Below are 24,656 nucleotides of genomic sequence, written 5' to 3' on the forward strand. Positions count from 1 at the left end.
ATGAATGTAGGAGGTGTTGTTGGGGATGCGGTCACCTGCGGCGACACTGATCAACTGAAGAGAGGGGTTTTGATCGATATTGCTTAGGGCTAGAAATGCGATAAGTTCCACTGATAATTCTCTCTGAACACGCTCCCATTCATACAGTACGCACTAAACACTTATACTCCGTTACATAGACAATGCCGCAGGCAATCATGAACAGCCATGCTATGAGGTACTGTGTTATGCATGTTCTACTGGTGGTACACAGGTATTTTCATATACTCATTAAGCAGATGCTTTTATACAAATCAATGTACGGTGCCTTAAGGTAGGCTATAAATTTTAACAGCATACAAGTTCCCTGGGAATCGAATCCATGACCTTGGAATTGGTAATGTCACGCTGTATAACAGCGGTCCACAGATATGGGCTTTTTATTGGCCAATGCCAAAATTGTACCAGACATTATACCGGTCATATGGGTTAATGACATGATGGTCATTTTTGTGTCCAGATATATTAAGTTATTCAGAAATACATAAAAAATGCAGTTCATACAAAACAATTACTTGAATGCACCTATACTATGCTGAACATGTTTTTAATTAAGTTTAAAGGCATATTTTTTTCTGGGGCCTAAAGTAAAAATTCTCTAAGTAGTGTAACCGTCCAGAGAGAGTAAACAAACAAACAAACAAATAAATGTAACTAAAAACTACAATTCTTGAAAAAAGAAATGTTGCCATAAGTATTTTTTAAATAATATTTTATTATATATATATATAAAAGCAGTGAAACCATTGTTTTAAAATATTATTAATATTTGAAAATGTTTTGTCCACCAAATCAAAGTCAGGTGGTGTAACCAACATGCAGTTTGCCATTTTTTTGGTCATTTGTCAAGAAAACCATAAAACACAGAAGAACCCTCCCTTTAGAGCCTCATAAGGTGAGAGAAGTAAAAAACAAAAAAAGAAAATCTGATATTTTGACAATTTCTTTTAAAAGGCACATTTTGTTCAGGTCAAATCGAGTGACCCAAAGAAAACTTTTTGGTATTTCTGACAAAATCAAAAACAAAACTTTTATGTACATTCACATGTATTAAAGGTGCAAGGAAAGCATTATAATACCTTTTAATTAATTGACGGTTACACTACTGGCCATTTTTAAAGCCATTAATTTTAATTAATTTTTTTTTTTTTGTAGAAAACTCTATACATTTTTTCAGAAATTCATGGACCAACATGGACACAAATATACTGTATTATTGGTAAAGGTAAGCACTTACCCAGTTTTGGCAAAGTTCGTCCAATAGGTCATGACGACTGCACTGAGCATGACATCATTTTTGGAGAAGTTGCAGGGGAAGAGGTCAGTCGGGCCAATCATGGGGATACCAAAGACGTAGGGCACTTCGTCTCCGTGGGCTGCGTCGGACCAGGCTGGCTTCATCAGGCTCTGGCAGTGGTGATAGAAGGCATAGAAGTAAGTGGGGGAACCATACCGGGCATGAAGATCTGCTGTTACCACTGAGGGCTCCACCCACTGATGATCGGTAAAGAGCGCCACTAGAGTCTTACGCCGTGTCTCTGGGTTATCTCTATCTGCCCAGTCCGTGTACATGAACTTAATGGTCTCCCGGAGTGTATCCTTCCCCTCTGGGTATCCATATAAACTATCTACGAAGTCTGAGACTGAGAAGTCAAAATCATTGCCCGAGACCCCATCTTCAGAGTCCACAACGTTCTCCACGAAGCGCAGACCCTCACCCTGGTTGACACCCAGCATAATGTCGTAGTTGAGAAACTCGCCCTGCTCCATGAGGATCTCAGGGTCATCAGGAATGACATCGCCGTCAATGACTGGCCCAAAGGCTACATGGTATCTCGCCGGCTGGATGTCTTGTTCTACTAATTCTCGAGCAGTTTTCTTTCTCAGGCAATCCACCATGTCTAGCGTGTCCAGCACATTACAGCCAACTTTCTCTGCCAGCAGCCTTGTGTACTTCACCGGCTGGTAGTTGACGGCCCAGCTGGACAAAGCCGATCCACTCTGGATTATGGCACGATGAAACAGTCCTGCAGCAATAGGAAAAATTTTTTTTTTAGACAAGGCTCAACATCAAGATGCAATGATTAAAGAAGTCACATTTAAAACAGGGACAGGACTTCTGTTTTTATTCAACACGCCATTTACATTTATGTATTTGGCAGATGCTTTTATCCAAAGTGACTTACAGTTCTTTTAAAGTACATTTTATCAATACATGCATTCACAGGGAATCGAACCCATGATCTTGGTGTTGCAAGTACCTTGTCCTACCATTTGAGCAAAAGGAAGACCAAAAAGCAAGATGGTGAACTAATGTGACCCTTTAAAGGGAAATTCTACCATTATTTACACCCCTTTGTCGCTTTAAACCCACATGACTCTCTATCTTCCGTGGAACACAAAAGGTGAATTTTAAAAAGTCTTCATAGGGTTTATTTGTCAAATAATGACAGTTAATATTGACTCTGGTGTATCAAGCTCAAAAACAAAAAAACACAGAAAACCATAGTCAAAGAAATCGATTTAACATATGCACTACATTCCAAGTCTTCTGAACAGATACAATCACTTCTTGATCTAACATTATTGGTTCTCATCGTGTATTGTGTTATCGACATAGCTGCCATATTTATTAATGATTTGATTTGAAAGTGAATAACTACTTACATTTCCTTCTTTTCATCACATGAAGTGATCATATCACTTCAGAAGACTTGGTTTATATTGCACAAGTCATATTGATTATTTTTACTGTGGTTTTATTGTGTTTTTTTCCCCTTTTTTTTTCTTTTTCAAGTTACTATTTACTTTTCTTTAGTCATTACTTGACAAATAAACCATGTGAAGACTTTTTAAAATTCACCTATTGTGGTCTGAAGCAAGGAAATACTTACTAATTATTACTATATAATTATTAATTAGAGTGAGTGAATATTGACAGAATTTTAATTTTCAGGTAAACTATTCCTTTAATACTTAACTATTAATGACCAGCATAATCTGTTTAGGTCTAAATATTTTACCAAGAGTTTGTTTGCATTGATCTCAGATAATAATTTCTGCCAATGCAAATGCAGAATTCAGACTATGATTAAACCTAATCATTACACAAACATGGGCACAGATGGCCACGGGGCTGAAAAATGCACCATAATTTCATCCCCTTCACTGCTACGTTCATGTTCACAGCTATGATCGACACCCACATTTGTGTCAAGACCAGATGCATATCTGAATGTGCAGAGATGGACGTTTTAATGTGTGTATGTCAGCAGTCGAACCCTCTGACAGACCTTCTGCTGTCTAAACCGCAGATCACCGATAAGAAGTTGCAAAAGCAATCTAATTCTTGTTCTACACTTACACGCCTACTCCTTCTCCACCAAAAACCAAGGGTGCTCGGCAGTGAGAAGGTAGCATACGAACCACACACTTCCTTGAAGCGAGAACTGTTTTGGCTTCACTCCTATATTAATGGCCGCTCAATATTACTATTACCGCCACTCTGTAGTGAAAGCAATCATAGCTAGTGGCTCTGTGTGCAATATTTCACACAATACTGGAGGGACTCTAGAAATACCCAGGTGAGCCTAGATGTATATACTCCTGTTAAATTATTATAAATGCACTGAAAATTACGTAAGATAGCAGGGGTACTGCACAGTTGAGGGACCAGAATCACATGTAGGGATGGGAATCATAAGAAATGTATCAATTTAGGTTTTGATTCCGGTTCCTTAATGGTTCCATTAACAATTCTTTTAGTACTTTTGAGGAATAATTTTTTTTCTCCACAATGTGTCTTTTTAACTACACACAGTTACATCAGGTACAGTAACTACTCAGATTTATGCTTCCCAAGCCTTAAGAACACATAACACAGCAACATTTCTTGATTCAGTTCTTGTGGTTCAAGTTTCTGATTCACTGAAAAGAACTGGTTCATGAGTGATGTTTGTTCCGGAGGTAACAATGCATATTTTGAAGTGTAGATTGAAAAGAACCGACTCATAAGACTAATTTGTTTGGAAACTGGACTACTCTTATTGCGCTGTATGTTTTGTGCTTCTGACTCAAATAGTAGTCTTGCGAGTACCGCTAATCGGTAGGGCAGGAAACACAGTCAGAGTATTTTAGTATGGTGTTCCCTATGCTATTATCGCTGAACAATGCACGCTAGAGAACCGAGAACCAAAAGTCATGAAAATCATTCGGTTTCGGAATCATTAAAAAACCCCAACTCAGAACCGGTTTCCAGTTTCACAACCATAATTGCATAACCCAAAAAAGGTATTTTTTACTTTTATGCTTGTATTAGCGATGTGTTCTGCTTCCTGCCTCAACATCCTCCAGGCACTTTCTTACCTGACTACACAATTGATCCATAGCCCGCCTTTTCTTTGTTGGCTCAGTGCACACTAAGGAAATTTACCCAGTACTTAGCTCTACTCATTTCCCCAAAGATAACATTCCAGAGGACAGGCGATGAAGAGAAATCGAGGCAGTTCAAATATCCAGAGCTCTCACCATGTAGATGGGCAGAGTGTAATATTTCCAATCAAACTGACCTGCATAACCTTTCATTTTCGCAATTGCTCCTCTGTCGAGAAGGTTGGGGAGAATGGCTGGTAGTGTGCTGTCAGACGCAGTGCTGGTATACAGTTAACACGTCTGACAAATGTGTATACGGTATATGTGTGTGTCAGAGAGAAAGGGTAAAAATAGCAGGGCACTTTTTGCTTTTTGGGGGTGCTCCACTGCAAGAACTTTGGACAGGACAGTGGCCAGACTCCCAGAGAGAGAGAGCAGATGTCAAGGATATCGACTCTCTCTCCGAAGCATTCACAGGGTGGCTCAGGGAGGAAAGATGACCAACTGGGGATAGGAAAGGCAAGATGCTATCTTATTCCTTCCTCTAGCTCTAATGGTCCAGCTTTATGCTCTCAGTGCACTGCGGATAACACGCAGTATTAGGCCAGAAAAATACTCTACCCAAGTACAAGAATGCTCGGCCAATATTGCAAGTGCTAACATTCTGCCAAACCTCTCTTTTTGTGTTCCACAGAGGAAGAAATTTGTGCTAATTTGGAACAACCTTTAACACGCATTTGTGCGTTACTGTGGTGGTAACAAGTTTCCGTGCTCAAGGGGACGATGGATTTACCTTCAAATATCTGTGACATTAAAGTGGATGTATTTTTATTTAGGTAGCTTGCAATAAGCATTGAAAGACTAACTAACTTTAACCAAGTAGCTCAACAAGATTCTTCAAACTTTTGCTCCACCATGGCAGTGGTTGACATAACTGACACTAATACCCACTATAGCACCTCGCTAATACAATGTGTATTTACTAGGGTTGTAGTGGTTCTATATCTGCTTGAATGGGGAAGAACAAAATCTCCAAAATAGTTGGTCAGGATTATGATCAATTCACATACTTCAAATTACTACAATCTGACAACTATGGTATAATAATTGTTGCTGCTTTAGCTCAGATGAAGGAAAAAAATTATATTTTCCAGCTAATACGCATGCATGTTCTCGAATTAACTGACAACTGGCAATATTTGTATCTAAAAGATGATTCACTCTTTTACTTGTAAGATGGGACTCTTTATTGGATGAACCTTTTCTGCATCGGCCAAATTGGATGTTCCAATTTCTCCTGTTCATTTTAATACAAGTGCTCTGACTAAACAGTCTAAACAGTCTCTGCTAATTCAGAAAATTAACGTAATTATGTTTTGCTTGATACTGTCATTCTATTGACTTAATTTAATTATTTTTTTTTTTTTTCAATATCCCTAACCCAAGATCAAAATTATCAACTGTTACTCCTCCTAGAGCTTTCAATCTAGATCCTCCAAACTTGGTACAAACCTTCAAACTGTTCTGACTTGGGTTGCTATGACTTTCCTAACTGATAGGAATTACAAATTTTATAAAGCAGACAATCAAAAATGGGAAAAATACCATAGACTTACATTGATCGAACGTTCAATCGGGCCAAGACTTTTCAACGTCTGTCTGTGTATTAAATAATTACTCTTCAAAATAGACAGCTTACAAATTATACACTTTTAATATTCATAGTTTCAGAGACTTCCTTAGACATGAAAAGAACTATGCAAACATGTACTGAACCATGGGTGGCTGTAACGTTGGCTGGCAACAAGGTAAATGAAGAGACGATGACGTGTGATGAACCCAAGTGCAGTTTTATTAACAATCGTGAAATCCAAAAATCCGTACTACAAACGTGAACAAAACATATATATTGACTTGACTTGACTTGACTACCAAACAACATTACATTAACACACAATACCTGACCAAGGACCATGGCAAACTTGAGGGTATAAATACATGGACAAGGGTAAGAAGACAACCAATGAACAGACAGAATTATAAACAAGATAACAAGACTAATGTACTTAAACCAATGACAAGCTAGAACTGATAACGAATTAACAAGACAATAAACCAATGAAAACAAGACACATGAACATTGAGAAAAATAGGATGTTCACATTGTAGGGCTTTACTGGTTGTTTAGATCAGTGTTACTATCAGAAATAATTAATAATTATTTCTGTAGTTATTAATTAATATTTAAATTAATCAATCTAACTCATTAAAACCTCATATGGGGCTCCAGTAAATGTAGTGTGCTACGTTTAGGAGCGGGTTTGGTTATTAGCAATAATTAATAATTATCAAAGATAATTATTAATTAATAAAATCAATAGAACATTGATGAGAATCAGTGTTAGCTTTTTTTAATCCTTTAAATCAACAATTATCAAAGATAATCGTTAACTGTTAACATCGATGAAACATTAATTAAAACTGACACTAGCTTATTGATCATTCAAATTCAACAATCATCAAAGATAATTATCAATTATCAAAAATCAGTAGAATATTAATAAGGATTAACATTGACGGGGCACCAGCCTGAAATCAGGGACTAATAACCAAATAGTATAACAGTCTCAATATTAGATTGTTTTCTTAGGAAAATCGACATCCGAAGAATATTTTCGGGAAAAAAACAATGAATGAAGGTTTGAATCCGAGCACTGACATCCCGTCAGCATGACACAGGCGTATGCAAAACAAACCAAAACACTTCTCTTTGTAATATAAACAAAGTTTATTTATGCAGTAATATCAATTAATAATTAATACAATGCAGTCAATAAACTTCCGACTTACAACTACAAACTAAACAGTGATATGATTAGATATGGAAATAAAAATAATTCTATAACACATAAGGTGTGTGTATGTATGTGTGTGTGTGTGTGTGTGGGTGTGTGGTTAGTACGAGAGAGAGAGAGATGATGGCCCTAAAGCCGATTTCGCGATCGTGGGAGAGAAAACAGCCGTTAGTTCATCGCTCAGAGACGCGGTGGACGGCTCGTAAACAGTCCCGCATTATTTGACTCTTTAATGGATGAACTCAGTTTACCTGTCTCACCCGCGATGGCGAAATTGCACAACAGTCCAATTTGGTTGGACCACAATACAGCAAAACAAATTTGTGATAATTAATACCCTGAGTATTAATAATGAGCGGACATGGTGGTTCGTAAACTGTACAAGCAAAAACCTTGAAACACAAGAATAACACACTATAATATTCTATCTCTGCCCAGACGTAAACCTCTTACTTGAATCGCATGAGGACACAGGTAGAATGTGTTTTCCTCCGTCCTTTAACTCTGACCCGGTTCCTTGAGGCTCGTGTGATGACGGGAGGCCGTTTCCTCGCTCTGTCGGCGGGCGGTATGGCTGTTGATTCTTGGCGGGCTGGCGGAGAACTCAGAAATGTCAACTTGATTGAAGATGGAAGAGAAATCTTTAATCTCTTCACTTCTGTAGGCAAACGGATGAAGATGCGAATTGCTCGGTGGTCTCCTTCGGATCCGTTAGAGTGTTCGGTTGAACACAGAGTAATCTCAACTCGTCCAGCGAGATGGAGATTGTATGGCTACAGTTTCAAGTCGGATGTTACTTCCTTGTGCCACGAGGTTGCACCGGAGAGCAGCGAAGAGCTGCGTCCACATGCCGCAAACAAAGTCGCTGGAAGCAAATCCCGGAAGCATTTCAGAGGTATTTCAACTCCTGATGATGTCATGTTTGAGGGATGTTCTGTTGTGTGCCTCATCCAATCGGAGTTGAGAGTTCGATCCTTTAGTGAGCAAGGCTTCATGGATTTGTAGTCTGTTTTGGACTCCCTTTGTTTGATTTTGGCACGATTTTTATCAGTAAGATTTACGACTTGGAAGGTGGGGGCTTGAGTTAGGTTTTTATGACTGTATTAGGCCTGCCTTTGTCTTCTATCTGAATACATGAGGCCCAACAACATGACTTGACATGGAAACAGGGAATCACATGACATGGCAGGGAACCACATGACCTGAACAGGAACTAAACTTAAAAAAAAGACATGGAAACAAGAACAAAACACATATAGACATGACAGTGGCAAACATCAAATAGTGTTTTTTTTGTGTTTTTTTTTTACGCAAACTGTTTCATCGCTAGTACTTCCATTGCATTATTGTGCTCTGAACTATTTTGGAAGGCAGCGATGAATTAAATCACCTTGAATAACTAAAAGTGTCTGCAACATACAAGTGTGAGTATTTTTCGGGCCTTACCCTACCATTCCTTACATCACAGCTTTGCAAGCTATTTCATTTGATGGCTTGCATTAATGCACACCACACAAATGTTGCAATTTTGTGCAATCGCTTAACTTGATATCGTCCCGGTCTCTTTTTGCCTGCTGTTGCTTTTCACGAACGCAATACTTGACAGAAGTGGCCGGGGTAAAGATCAAGTAAGATCAATGAGAATCAGTGCTCACCCTCTGATATTTTTTCCATTAAAAGCTAGAGAATTTGGTAAAAAATATAGCATAAAATATGATAAATGTGTGTTGTGTAATATAATAAATTATTGGCTCCCGAGGGCATGATATAATTGAAAATTCAAGAGTTGTCAGTTTTGTCAATTGTCACTATTCCTATTCTGTGTTTTGTCAATGTTAATAATTTTGCATATATTTGGGCTTATGCATTTTATGGTAATATTAATAATTTTCAAAATGTAATTTTAAGGACATTTTTGTTTACTTTTGTATGATAAACAATTGTTGTACTGTGTTAGGTTACCATTTGATGTCCAATGTAAAATCTGGATCATGAAGCAAAACCGCCATTTAATTCCAGCAAGTAGACAGTTTGTTGTAGATCTGCCGCTAAACACATTTGCAAACAGATTTCAATGCATCTAATTAGATGGTGTTTTCAATGACCTAGCACAAGGGTCTGCCACCTATGGCACTCGTGCCAGCACTGGCATGCAGGGGGTAATCACTAGTACGCCAGCAACGGCGAGAGAGGAGTAGACTATTTTATTTATATAAATTCTGCACCTGCATTCCAATCTACATCTTGATGTAATCCTTCCACATGATTATGCAGCGTGTTTTCATGAGCTGAATGGGAAGATAAACAAAAAGTTAAAATGTGATGAGATTGCAGTATACCCAACAGACTCGTGCAGCGCGTGCAAGCCATTCGAGCATCACTAGCCTCAACGCTTCACTTTCGGTTAATTCACTTTTCGAGTAAACGCGCCAGCTTTGCTTCGGTAAGGCTGCACGGATGACAGCCTACATTTCGTGTTTCATTTGTTTACTGCTTTCAGAACAACACATCATGTAATTAGGAAAACACCACTATTAATCAGTGAGGTTCCCAACCCAGCATACAGGTACACCCTCCATAAATCATGGTCACACTCAAAATTACATGAAACGATTAAAAGAGATAACATAAACCCACATCGTGGGGTTCAAAAACATAAGTCTATTCAAAATATAAATTTAACCTGGAAATAAATTTTTAGGATTTAGCAGATGTGATTCACCAAAAAGGGCTAAATAGTTGATCGGCTTGTGATGTGCCAATGGCTTACATGGGCAGCGCGAGTCTCGTCACACTCCCATTCAGCTGATGAAAACAGGCTGCGTGATCATGAGGAAGTGTAGGGCTTTACTGGTTGTTTAGATCAGTGACATCCGAAGAATATCGATTTTCGGGAAAAAAAACAATGAATGAAGGTTTGAATCTTTAATCTCTTCATTTCTGCAGGCAAACGGATAAAGTTGCGGATTGCTCGGCGGTCTCCTTCGGATCCGTTAGAGTGTTCGGTTGAACACAGAGTAATCTCAACTCGTCCAGCGAGATGGAGATTGTATGGCTACAGTTTCAAGTCGGACGTTACTTCCTTGTGGCACGAGGTTGCACCGGAGAGCTGCGTCCACACGCTGCAAACAAAGTTGCTGGAAGCAAATCCCGGAAGCATTTCAGAGGTATTTCAACTCCTGATTATGTCATGTTTGAGGGACGTTCTGTTGTGTGCCTCATCCAATAGGAGTTGAGAGTTCGATCCTTTAGTGAGCAAGGCTTCATGGGATTTGTAGTCTGTTTTGGACTCCCTTTGTTTAATTTTGGCGCGATTTTTATCAGTATAATTTACGGCTTGAGTTAGGTTTTTATGACTGTGTTAGGCCTGCCTTTGTCTTTTTATCTGAATACATGAGGCCCAACGAAGGAATACATCAAGATGTAGATTGGAATGCAGGTCAGGTGCGAAAAACTTCATATAAATAAATAAAATGGCCTGCTCCTCTCTCGCTGTTGCTTGCATGCTAGTGATTACCCCTCTGTGTGATTTTGAAAAATGACATAATATAAGAAATATTTTGGATTCCACACAATTTCATGATCAGTAATCGAATAAGCAAATTTATAACATTAACTGTGTTACTCATTTTGTACAAAAGGACAGGTTTTCTTTCATTAAAGCACTTTCACAAGATACTCATGTTAGACCTAGCATGTTAGCATTATCTATCAAATGCGTGAGCTCTGTACAGGCGGCTGATAAAGGCAGTTCCTTCTAACTACGCTTAACATCAGTGCAGAACACCTGAACTACAATCAGTCAGCGAGAGGCATCGGTGGCATATTGAGGTCATGGTGAATTATGACAGGAGTTGGGAGGTAATCACTCATTTGGCCTCGCTAAAACACAGCTGATTTGCTGTGCTTTTCGACCTCAGCTGCCACCGCTCTCAAGATGCCAATGGAATAGCTGCATTGAACATGATTCTGCTGGCGCGAGCTGGGGATAATTTACAGACAATCCAGTGGTCAGTGACCTTGTGATGTGACAAGCGCCTGGTCAATTCAAAGCTATTTTAGAGGCTACGATAGCAACCAACCCTTTAAAATCATGTCTGTACTTATGAGACCGGTCATTCAGAATTCAATATCTTTTGAGCATGAAACAATGAAGTTGAGGGAATTATAAAGGTATTCTCTAAGCTAAAAGTTTCATAGTACACATGTCATAATGATGATACTCAATTATTGTTAACTCTAAGGATCTGAATAAACCCCTTTGGCACATAATTTATCCTGCATTTTTTTGTGCTGAATACATTAATGACACCTCAATTTTAGTGACTTGTTCAGGAGACGCGTGCTATTTCTTTTCTAAAGGATCAGACTTAAGATTTTCGCCTGGTCTGACAATAAAATGGGCAAAAAAATCCTATAGATATACACCCTAAATCACGCTAGCAACCACATAGCAATGCACTCAGAAACCTTTAGCAAACACTGAGCAATGCCCTGCAACCACTCACATTTTCCTCAAAATTATGTAAAAATTTTGTTGAAGCTTAAAATTTCTGCATGTGTACAGATTTTGCGAGGCAGACTTTTGCTTGTGTCAATGTCAGTGTTAAATATGTGCCAAAATACATCTTTGCAATAGAATTTTAAAGTACTATTACATCATACATCTGTTTGTATATACAACTTAGTTTATAGTGAATGTATATTGTGTATACTGTGAATCTTTTTATCCATTCATATAACCATCCATTTATATCCATCCATATATCATCTATCCATATATATATCCATCTATCATCCATCAATCTTACTATCAATCCATCCATATATAATTTATGAATCCATCAGTCCATCTATCCATATTTATATTCATCCATCCATTCATCTATCTATCTATCTATCTATCTATCTGTCTGTCTGTCTGTCTGTCCATCAATCCATATAAAAGTGGGCTGAACTATTGCTCTATCAAAACTGCAGAGGCTCTCACCATTAGCCCAAATCTTATCTCCAGTGGTCGTCACACACACACTTATTAAATCTTTTAGTCCATCAGTGCTCTGGGCTCATTCTCTTGTACGCAGCTTAAAATCCCTCCCAACCATCAAATCTCTCTCAAGCTGCCATAAAACGGGGGATCCCTTCCCGGGACAGCCTCTGGTTCTGCCCATCATTGTCATTACCGCCCCCTTCACTTTTCTTGTTGTCCCACTCCAACTCTTCGACGGAATTTACATAACATCAGCCTACATAACAGAACTGAACTCATCGACACTACAGTCTACTGTCACCACCGCACACCAGAAAGACGTGGGCAATCCTACAAGTGCTAATTCCTCTTTAATCGCACTCATTTCTATGACTCAGATCCGTCTGTCTCCACAGCTAAACCACACAGGCTAACAACGTGAGCAAGGTAGCAGCTGACGTTCTGCAGAGTTCATTTTCTGAGCCAGTCAACTGATGCCTAAAATGCAACAAATTGCCTCCAAGGTTCAGGCAATTTCTGAAATACCATAATGTCCTTGTTTTCCTCATGATAGCAAGACGCTATACATTAGGCTGGCTGGCTGCAAATCAATTCCATTGCAATCACAAGGGCCAAATAGCATTTTACTCTATTTTTTCAGCATTGGCAGTGCTATTGAATATTACAATCTCATTGGGGATCTGGGCGGCAGGGAGCATGTGAAATGAGTTGGGAGATTATGCAGCGTCTGATGCAGCGTGCTATCAGCAGACTGTATCATAAACAATTGAAGAGGACATCAGATGCTTCAAACGGGTCACTAAACACTTGCTACTGCCATATCAACTCGAATGTGCCAGTGATATCTGCTCAGAGTGCACTACCTGTTACACGTCTCACATCAGAGAGAGAAAACAATACAAACACAGATTGGCCCATGTGTTTTCCACCAAATGTAATTAGAGACAACATCCAGAGGAATCCAAAGGAGGTTGTTCTTACATATCTTCAGATACTTAATGGAGTTCTCAGATACATATCAACTTTGTCTCTGCTTTTTCTCCTGAAATAGAATAAAAACAGGCACAAATGAGACAATTGCTGACATACAGTAAGTTTATGTGGACTGCATAACTAATTTAGTCTTGGAAAAAAAAATCATTATAAACGTTTAAGTTCATAATATTGAAATATCTGACTATTGATTGTAGAAATTTGGTGTTTTAGCAAATATAAGCACAGACTGAGATGTCGAGATCTCTTCTGAAAAGCTAGAGGACACATACAAGACTACTGGAGTCTTTTTCTCAGGAGAATAATCTTAGAAGCAGAACAATTATTCAGAAGTTAACATGAAACAATGTTAAGTAACCCATTTTACTTCCGTAATCTGACATATTTCCAGGTGAAATGACTTTATCCATCAGAAATTTATTGGATTTTGAAAAGTAGACTATATACTGAAAAATATGATGGATTGGTGACCTCAGTTGAAAAAGAAGCTACAAGCAACAAGCTAAGAATTAGGGCTGAAGCGATTAGCCGACGTTATCGACAACCTCAACAATAAAAAATTGTCGACAAAAATTTTCGTTGTCGAATAGTCATTTGATCTCATTTAATATAACATGAGATCACATTAAACTCTAATGATGACGCGCTAGAGCAGCACTGCAGCTCGCGCCTGACTGAGGAGAGGAAGAATTACACAGAATTCTTGGGACTGGGCATTGGGCATTCCAAATTGGGGAGAAAAGGGGAGAAATACAATAAATAAATAAATAAATAAAAATAATAATACGGAAGCAGGTCAAGTAAATAACTACAAACTCTGAAACTGGCATTTCTCTGTGCAGTCAGTGTCTCTTCTTTGAGTTGTGCGAATGTCCCGATCTAAGAGGGACAGATTGAAACTACACACGGTTAATGCGCACTCTGTCGCGGGGACACTCGTCCCTTCAGCGCGCGTGCTTAATGCAGCTAGATTACAATGTTATATGGCTCGCAACTTATTGAATTATAATATATGTGTCACTGTGCATTTTTTATCATGAAGAAAATTGGCCATACGCAGCTCTGTTAATAAGAGAGAGTTTGTTTTTTTGTAAGTTAAAGATGGATTGAAGTGAACAGAAAGGTGAGAGAGGGTAGTCTTCGCCCCATTACACACCGCAACATTTGATTTGTTTTTGTTTTGGCTTGTTTTCCAATAGAAATATCTAAAACTCCTTTAAAACAACGTACATTTACTTTAGCAGCTATAATGCAGAAGGAAAAATTGTTATCTGAGAATGTTGAATATAATATTAAAAAAATATAAATATTTTAAAATATCTAAAAATCCTTTAAAAAAGATGCATTCACCTGAGAAGCAGCATATAAGATATTTAGACTTGATTTTAGAGAACACATCTTGAATATAAGTGTATTTTGTCTTTACAGCGCAAAAATACACTTATATACAAAATAAACTTATATTTAATATGCGTTCTCTTAAAGCATTTTTACATTTACATTTATGCATTTGGCAGACGCTTTTATCCAAAGCAACTTACGGTGCACTAATTACAGGGACAATCCCCCCGGAGCAACCTGGAGTTAAGTGCCTTGCTCAAGGACATCACAGGTGATGGCTGTGGGGATTGAACCAGCAACCTTCTGATTACCAGTTAAGTGCTTTAGCCCACTATGCCACCACCATCTTGTTTTAAGGATTTTTAGACAATTTTAAAGGGAAAACAATATAAAAACATGATAACAATAGGATTTTTTGCAATGAATTTCTTTACTGAATTAAACTTAATAAAAAGTCTTTTTTTCCCTTTAATTCAGTGAATGTCATTTAGAGGTATTTTTAAAAGATGATTTTGTCCTCTTTATTGTTAGTAAACACGTTTAATACCTTTAAGTTGGGGCACAAGCTGAATAATCAGTTAAGAGCTAATGATTAATCATTGCAATAATAGTCGAATAGTCGAATAATCGTTCTAATAATCGTTAGATTAATCGATTATCAAAATAACCGTTAGTTGCAGCCCTACTAAGAATTATTCCATTTTGATAAAAGATTACAAAAAACGTTTTATGTCCATCGATTAACATTTACAGTGAGACTAGAAACATGTATTGAAAAGGTAAACAGAGTCCATTTTGATTTAATGTTGACTTTAAGCAAAAGTCTCCATTTGCTCCTCTGTTTAATCCTATTGTTGCCTATGAGAAATAATTGAGATATACTGTAAAAAAATATCTTATTTGTGATTTTTTTTTTCTTTTGAGAGGGCATGTGTGAATATTATTCAATAAAAAGCCTGAAATTGCTATGTTTCCACCTTTATAATATCATTACGGCATAGGTTTTAATCTTAGATGGTTTATGTTGTCACTGATTTGGCCTTAGGCTTTGCGTACAATAATTACACAACATAAAAGGCATAAGCACAGATGTTTTCTTCAAATTCTTGCAAATGAGAAAAGAAATGCATCATAAGACAAAAAAACCCCACAAAAATGTACACACGTCTTTGTTAATTCATTAGTCACGTCGCATATTCCTTAACACCGTGAACTGTACATTTTTTCTTTTAAAATTCAAATAAGATTTGCAGATTATGAGTGCAGCGCACTACCCGCAATTCCTCTGTGGTTCATCTTAAAATAGACCTTGATTTTAATTGCTTTCAGGGTAGTGTATGCAGAGGCCATTTGAAGTAACGGCACGTTTGCTAGTGCTTTCCCGCCGCAGCTGTGAGGGTCGGTGAGAGTGGTTCTGTATGCACAGAGAGAGGCAGAGATAGAAAAAAGTGGAGCAACCGCCCTGGGGCTGAGGAAAGAGAGAGACAGAGAGAGAGTGTGGTGTCCAGATAAGAAGTGATTCATGAAAGTGCGAGAGGTCTGGCCAAGAATGACCCGATCTACAGGTTTCAGCTCGTGGAATCGATAAGTATTGCCCATCGTGTGTGATACCTGCCCCTAATCACACCATGACATCGGCGGTCAATAGTGTGGCCTCCTCGGCCACCCGGTGAGACCCCTTCACATTCATACGCAGCAGTGTTTTAATCAACTATCCAGTTAATTTTATTTCTTCCCCTTCACTTATTCTCCATCTGTTGTTCTCGAATGGTTCTGTCTGTTTCCTCTCTATCTCTCGTTTACACACCCTTATTTGAAGCATTTCCCTTTCAATCACCTGTTTTCAGCCACTTTAAAACTTCCAGCCAGGTATCGTGTCATATTACTATACCTACGTTTTACTTATACAACAACTCGTTCCCTTCTTCCTCCATATTGTGACATCACACTATGGTAGACATTTACATCTGACCGCTTCTACAACAACACATCAACGCCTACTTTACCTTATCCCTTCTGTAGCCTCGCCCAGTAGCGGTGAGCAGTGAGATGGCAAGAGAGCAGGTCAGTCAAGAGCCAAGAGCCAATCAGAACAGTGGGCGTTTACTGTCAAGTCTTAAAGGAGAAGCAGCACCAAAACCAGCGTTTCTGACAAAGGGTCAGAATGAGGGTGGAAAATGATCATGTTTTACAAATATATGACTGTTTATTTGTGCAAAAAACTTTACTAATGTTATAATTGAAACTCAAGGAATTTATTAAAATAATAAAAAATAGCATGCCATGACCCCTTTAATGCTGAAGAGAGTATTTTCTGCGCCACTAGCATCACCAAATGGAATTGTAAAAATAATGATCAAATAATAACTATTAAATCAAATAAAAAATTATGAAATTAAAAATGAATTAACAGATTTTCCAAACATTCCCCAGTCTGGCAAACATATAGTTCCGTCGGAAACAAACATTACTTATAGTTACTTACAGTACAGATGTCTAAAAATTTTAAGCTGGGATAGGAAAAAGGATTTCCAAATAGAAAAAAATGACACCAGCTTTTAAGTAGTTAAACTATACAATCAAGCTACTGTAGCTGTACAGAAAAAGAAATCTGCTACACAACAAGTTGCTAACAAAAAAAAAAAAGCTAACTACAACATACATTGAAGCTATTTAAGGGTGGAAAATACCTTTTAAATAATCATCAGATTATGTCATTTAAAAAAACAATGTAGTATTTTTTTTGGCACAAAACATCATGTCAGCAGCAAACACAAGCTGTGTCCCAAATGACACACTATGCACTTACAAAATATTCTATGCACTTAGTCATGTAGTGTATGAATTTTCAAAGTGTAGGCTAGTATCTTCCCAAATGAAACTCTTAACGGTCTCTTACTACATGGAAGCATTTGCCGTTTAATTGCTGACGAACTTGACGTTTCAAGCGCAGGTGATGTGTTGCCACTAGCTTTAGCGCGTTAGCCAACTTCAGTTCAACACTTGTATCGTACAACATACATATTCACACAGCTTGGGGTGAAAGCATTCAACTCACATATGCAAGGTGCTGTATCCACTGAAGTTTTAATAGCTGCTACATTCTTCATTATTAACAACTGTTTTGTCGGACCAGCAGTGCAGCCAGGTAACTCCGCCCCTTCCTCTAAGTACGGCAAGCCACGTGCTCTAAGTGCATGAAGTGTACAACATTCCATACTCTGTTTTGACGGTTGAAAAGTCCATCATCTGTGTACTTAAAGTACACTTCTTTTTGTTGGATTTTCATTGTTAACATACTACTCACACTACTTACACTACAAAATGGTGTAGAATAGTGCAGAAGTGTGCGGTTTGGGAGGCACCTTTACTCTAAATTGACTCTAAATAGAACTAATACAATTTTCAATTCAGTTTTTCAGTGAAGCTGTTCACTAGGGACTTAATGACATTTATTAGATAAGAAACATTACAATGATTTTCTGTTAACGCTATACAAATAAACATGACTTGACTAAAAACCAGTAAACACTGAATGAAAACTTTAAGCGCTCTTCCATCATTTGGCTGAACGTTTCTGAGCGCTGACTTAATTCGGCTATACCGCTACTTGTTGGAAAAATTAATTTGTTACAGAAAAAGCTACATTATTTTGAAAACAGCTGAGCTACTGTCACACTACTGAAAATAGCTAGTTAGTAAAAACTTTGTAGCGTCTCTACTTATAGAAAGTTACTCCCCAACACTGTAACTCACGTGGAGTCACTGCATATCTCACTCTGGTTTGACTGGCTTACATAAGGCAGTAATAGACAGACTCCAGTGTGCGATACTGCTCAGTGTTTCAGTCCAGTCCAGATCACGGTGTCTGTGCTGCAATAATAACAGCAGAACTGCACTGAGTCTACACTATTGACACGCTCACACGGGTTCTGGAAAGATGGTGGTCATTAATTTTCAATGGGTTATCACTGCTTATCTCAGTGTCATATCTGTGTAAGCCTCTCCTCTAAGCTCATTACAACACTTGTTAGGGTTGTATGTAGTTGGTGTGTTTTTTAATGCCTTCACTTTTGATGAGTGTTTAAATTAATTCCATTATTAAAGGGATAGTTCACCCAAAAAGGAATATTCTCACATCATTTGCTCAACCTCACGCCATCCCAGATGTGTATGACTTTCTTTCTTCTGCAAAGCACAAAGATTTTTAGAAGAATATTTCATCTCTGTAGGTCCATTCAATGCAAGTGAATGGTGGCCAGAACTTTGAAGCTCCAAAAAGGACGTAAAGGCGGCATAAATGTAATCCATTCAACTCCAGTGGTATACTCCATGTCTTTTGAAGTGATGTGATAGGTGTGGGTGTAAAAAAGATCAATATTGAAGTCCTTTTTTTACTTTAAATTCTCCTCCCTGCACAGTAGGTGGCGATATGCACGAAGAATGCGAATCGGCAAAAAGAAAAGAAGCCTCTATGTCCTTTTTGGACCTTCAAAGATCTGGTCACCATTCACTTGCATTGTATGGACCTATAGAGCTGTGATATTCTTCAAAAATTCTTTGTTTGTGTTCTGCAGAAGAAAGAAAGTCATCCACATCTGGGATGGCATGAGGGTGAGTAAATGAAGAGAGAATTTTCATTTTTGCGTGAACTAAACCTTTAAGAAGAAATAATTTTTGACTTTTGCTGATGGAGGAAATTATTTTAATGTTATATATTTTTATTCAGTTTATTTTCTTTTTATGCATTTACAAGTTGTTGAATTTATTTAAATAAGGAATATTACATTATTTAAATAATTTATTAAAATGTATTACAATATGAAATACAAATATTTTCGAGTATGCATAATAACTTCTAAATATGAGCTGAATTAATTGCAGTAAATTGTGGATCAGAAGAATAAAAACTGAAAGATTGAGAAATATCAATATAACTGACATTATGTAAAACCACACTAGACTCTACACAACACAACCAACAAGGACTCCTTTCTATTTTTGGCCAGCATCTCAAAATAGATGTACAATTCTTGCAGATGAGGCTGTGAGAGGAGGAACACATCAGTGGAAATGTAGTACACAAAGCATGAATCATATTTTTCATGTAATAGTGAAAGAGGGAGTTTACATTTGCAAACAAACACAGGCATTCAGCCGTGAAGCAGTAAAGGATAGAACAGCTCAAGTCTGGACAGAAGCCTGACTCTGACAGACAGATGGGGCGACAGACTCACAGTTTAAACTATGGAGAGCTTGACGGATGGAGTAGTTCAGTCTGTGACAGACAAATGATTGGAAATAAACAAACACGTTGCTTTTGAAATAAGAGTTTGATATAAACTAATTATTATTGTTCACAATGCTGCAACAACGGCTTGCGCCCATTGTACAAAGGGGCCTCAGTTTGTTCCTGGAAGGCAGCAGATGCCCTAACCCCACCCTCACCCTAATCCTAACCAAATTGAGACTGTAAGGCTGAGTATCCTCCCAGGAACAAACTGAGGCACTTTTCTCCCATCGTGACGGCTTGCTCAGAAATCTTCATTTTGTCTTTAACAACACTCCAGTATCATGTTTTAAGGCATTGTTTTTTGAATATAAAGTATTACCTCTGTAGACTTTCAAATGTGTCCCACACAATGCAGACAATTGAAAAATAGCTCAAATTCAAGCTCACGCACACACTCACACATCATATGTCAAACACTTCTTCAGGCTGATCTGTGCCCACTTATGCGCTGTGCAAATGCAGTGAAAAACCTTTGGGCAATTACTGTGATATGTGCCTCCTCTCTCTCCTCCTCTTCCTTCTCTCTCTATTCTCTACTCTCTCTCTCTCTCTCTCTTTCTTCACACTAATCCCCCTCTTTCCCTGACTGTTCTTCCTCATTAGGCACCACATGCAATGTATTCAGCATTCACAACAATCTCCACCATCACAACACAGAATAGCAACATGCTTCTTTCTAGAAAGAGAGATACAGAAGAGAACAAATATCAAACATTCAAACAGCTCCCTGCAAAACAGCTGTCAAAATACCCCTTTTCTTGAACACACTAAAAATAGAAATAATCTGCATTTACTGTAAATAATCTGTGAATGTGGGTATCTGTTCTGACTTTACAGCAGGCTTGAGCGACATATTGGACATTTGCAAAATATTTGCGATGATTTAAAATGTATTATTTCTTGAGACCGTGTCATTAGACTAGTTTTGCGATACTTCCTTGTTTTGTAATTCATTAGTATGAGTGTTAATTTGTGTTTTAATAGCATCTCCAATTGAAAGTGTAATCAATAAAAAAACGATGTTAGAGTTGGTAAGTTCCATTCATTTGAGTGAATCAGTTCACACTGTGCATTTCAATGAACCGATTCAAAACTCTGATTTAATGATTGTTTGTGTAATCAATCAAAAAAGTTGGTGGAAGTCTCAGTGTGGCATTTTCATAGGCTTTATTAAAGTGTTTTGGTAAAAATACATGAAGGTACATTGTAAATGTTGCTGTTTATTTTAGTGTATTTTCATACTGATGAATATGAATGTAAATGATTCATTTAGTGAAAAACAGTGTGGATTTTAACTGTTTTAGTTCTTGAATAAAACATTTAGCATCTTTGATTGAAACACTAAATCACCATTGCAAATACTTAAATTCCTTTTTTGTATTTAATATCTTCAAAAGGATGAAAAATACTGATATTTTAAATTTGCTGACAATTTAAAATGATTTTTTCCTAGATACAGATCTGGCTTTGTTTTGCAACTATGAGAGTGTTAAATCATGTTTCAATAGCATCTCTTATTGCAATATCAGTAAGTAGGAAAAACGGCGCTACAGTTGGTAAGTTTGATTCATTTCAGTCAATCAGTTCATGTTGTCTTTTTAAATGAATTGATTCAACATTCTGATTCAACGATCTGTTTGCGTCATCAATCAGAATTTTCATGGAGGTCTCAGTGCAACATTTTTCATTTATTAAATGAGTTTTAGTAAAAAATATATTTATTTACTTTGCAAATATTGCTGTTTATCTCAATGTATTTTATGTTGAAGCAAATAAATTAAAATATTAAATAATATAATTCTTACCTGTGTTCATTTTGTGAAAAACAGTGAGGATTTTTCCTGTATTTTTAGTTCTTACATTAAACATTTTGAATCGCTGATTGAACAACAAAATCACCCTTTCAAGACATTTCAGACCATTTTATATATATATATATATATATATATATATATATATATATATATATATATAAAATGTATTTATTTTTTCCCCCTTTTCTCCCCAATGCCCAATTCCCAGTGCGCTCTAAGTCCTCGTGGTGGCGTAGTGACTCGCTTCATTCCAGGTGGCGGAGGACGAATCTCAGTTGCCTCCGCGTCTGAGACCGTCAATCTAAGCATCTTATCACATAGACGAAGTGCGTGTGGAGTCCCACGCTATTCTCCGCAGCATCCACGCACAACTCACCACATGCCCCACCGAGAGCGAGAACCACACATTATAGCAACCACGAGGAGGTTACCCCATGTGAATCTACCCTCCCAAGCAACCGGGCCAATTTGGTTGCTTAGCAGACCTGGCTGGAGTCACTCAGCATGCTCTGGATTCGAACTCGTGACTCCAGGGGTGGTAGTCAGAGTCAATACTCGCTGAGCTACCCAGGCCACCCTCAGGCCAAATATTTAAATATTGTTTTACATATCGAATATCGTCAAAAGGATGAGAAGTATTTATATTAATTTTACTGGTGTTTTAAAATTAATTAGAGACCAATCTTGCCTTGTTTCACTCGTGAATATGAGAGCATTAAATCATATTTTAAAAGCGTCTTGTATTTCAACATTACTAATCAGCAAAAACGTTGGTAGAGTTGGAAAATTTGATTAATTTCTGTGAATCAATTCATATTGTCCATTTAAATCAATCAACTGAACATACTGATTTAACGATTCATTTGCCTCATCAATCAAAAATGTGGAAGTGTGACATTTCATAAGCTATATTAAACTGTTCTGGTAAAAAAAAATATGTTGATACTTTGTTAATATTGCTGTTTATTTCAATGCGTTTTTATTAATATGAATATAAGTGAAAATTATTACATTTTCTATCTTTCTATTCCTGTAGTGAAAAAATGTGCAGATTTTTACAGTGTTTTAGTTCTTACATTATACATTTTGAAACTCTGATTTAAAAACAAAATACCCCTTTCAGGCCATTTCAGAGCAAATACGTAAATATTGTTTTATATATTGAACATCTTCAAAATGGATGAAAAATAGCAATATTTATAGCAATAAATAAATATATATATATATATATATATCTACTTTATGGTGATGTCTGGTCAGATAGTGCCAGGTAAATGTTTGACTTGAGGGCGCAAACATCATTCGCCTTAGGAGACACGGTTACCATAGCGTCCATCTGGGGCACAAACGGATCCATCCCAGCCCACTTACCGGACCCCGGCTATTGCGATAACAAGCCCTGCAGGCAGCGAGCACACATGCTCGGCCTAATGCGAGCAGACACTCGTGGTAAACACAGAACTAAAATAGCCCCCCTGTCTTCACTCATTCGCACACATTATAGATGGAAAGTGAACTGCAGAGATGAGACTGCAGTAGCTCCATCTCTTTGAGAGATTACCTGCTGTAAAGAGAGCTGAGTGTGTGTGTGCATCTGTCAGATGTCTCATGTCAGCAGTCATGCTCTCTCATGTATAAGGGAGACCAGGGCTAGTTGTCACACTTTTTACTCCTGGACAATATTTCTCAGGTTAAGTTTATTTTTGAAAGTCAGTATCTCTTTAGAAATACCCCATGAAATCAAAATTAATTTTTTTTTGGCTTTTAGTCCATGTCTATTAGCTTTGAAGCCATCTATATGCTAGTATATGAAATAAGTGATGATACGTATGGCCGCCAGAACAATGAGTAGTCTTTTGACCAGGAACTTTTTTATTTAATCTATCACGATGCCACAGCACCGTTGAGTAAATTGTTTTTTTTTATTTTATTTTGAACAGTGTACAGAGATTCTCTCTAAACATGCACAGAGCTGCAGGAGCGCAACTGATAGCACAGCAAGACAGACAGTCTGACTAAGCTGATCCACCAATCAGAACATTCATTTCAGACGTGATTGGATATTTGCTAACCAATACTATTTTCCGTTTCAGTAAGGGGCAGGACATTTCCAGCGTCTGATGCACAAGCATCCCTGTAGTAACCGTAATTTGCACTGCTAAATGTGTGTGTATATATATATATATATATATATATATATATATATATATATATATACACACACACACACACACACATTTGTAACTTGTGCAATTAAACTTTGTGAAAATACTTCATGTTATTGCACCCCCTGCTAGTTTTTGATGCTCTTTTTTTTTTTTTTTTTTTTGCCTTTTACTGCTGTCGGTGGTGCCTTTTTCTCGTGATATAAAATCATTTCAGTTTATATTTCTAAATAGGAAAAGATTTCACTATACACAGGAAAGCACATAATATACACAAATAAAACAAATAACCATTAATTTTTATGTAGGCTATATATGGTCAGGGTTGGGAGGGTTACTTTTGAAATGTATTCCACTACAGATTACAGAATACATGCTGTAAAATATAATTTGTAAAGTATTCCATTAGATTACTCAAGGTCAGTAATGTAATCTAAATACTTTGGATTACTTCTTCAGCACTGGTAAATTTTTTCACTTGTTTTGACTATAAAAACTCTGCCAGTACAGTAAGACAAAATACACATGTTAAAAATACATTCTCTGAAAAACCTAAATATCTTATGCAGTGTTGTTTCTATAACAAGATCAATCAAATTGATCTTGTTTTAAGGATTTTTAGATATTTTTACAGGAAAACAATACAAAAATTATTATCAGGAATATGATTTTTGCCCTAATATCAAAGGTCTTACTAGAAAAAAGAAATTATGATCCATCGTGAATTTTCTTGATAAAAAAAAATATGATCGTGCCTGGTAACGTGCATGTAAAATGGCTAGAAATGGCATTTTA

The 24,656-nt window shown here is 37.3% G+C and overlaps 1 protein-coding gene across 3 annotated transcripts in view; it reads right to left on the bottom strand.

The window, feature by feature from the left end:
• LOC127417556 (neuroligin-3-like) overlaps positions 1-24,656 on the bottom strand; it is a 242,388-nt gene that overhangs the window by 23,976 nt on the left and 193,756 nt on the right. For all 3 annotated transcript variants that reach the window (XM_051657557.1, XM_051657556.1, XM_051657555.1), the window contains one exon: positions 1,277-2,066. In XM_051657557.1, coding sequence (XP_051513517.1) covers positions 1,277-2,066 — 790 coding nt within the window. The remainder of the gene's footprint in view (positions 1-1,276; positions 2,067-24,656) is intronic.

The sequence above is a fragment of the Myxocyprinus asiaticus genome, chromosome 27 (genome assembly GCF_019703515.2).
Source record: "Myxocyprinus asiaticus isolate MX2 ecotype Aquarium Trade chromosome 27, UBuf_Myxa_2, whole genome shotgun sequence".
NCBI lineage: Eukaryota > Metazoa > Chordata > Actinopteri > Cypriniformes > Catostomidae > Myxocyprinus > Myxocyprinus asiaticus.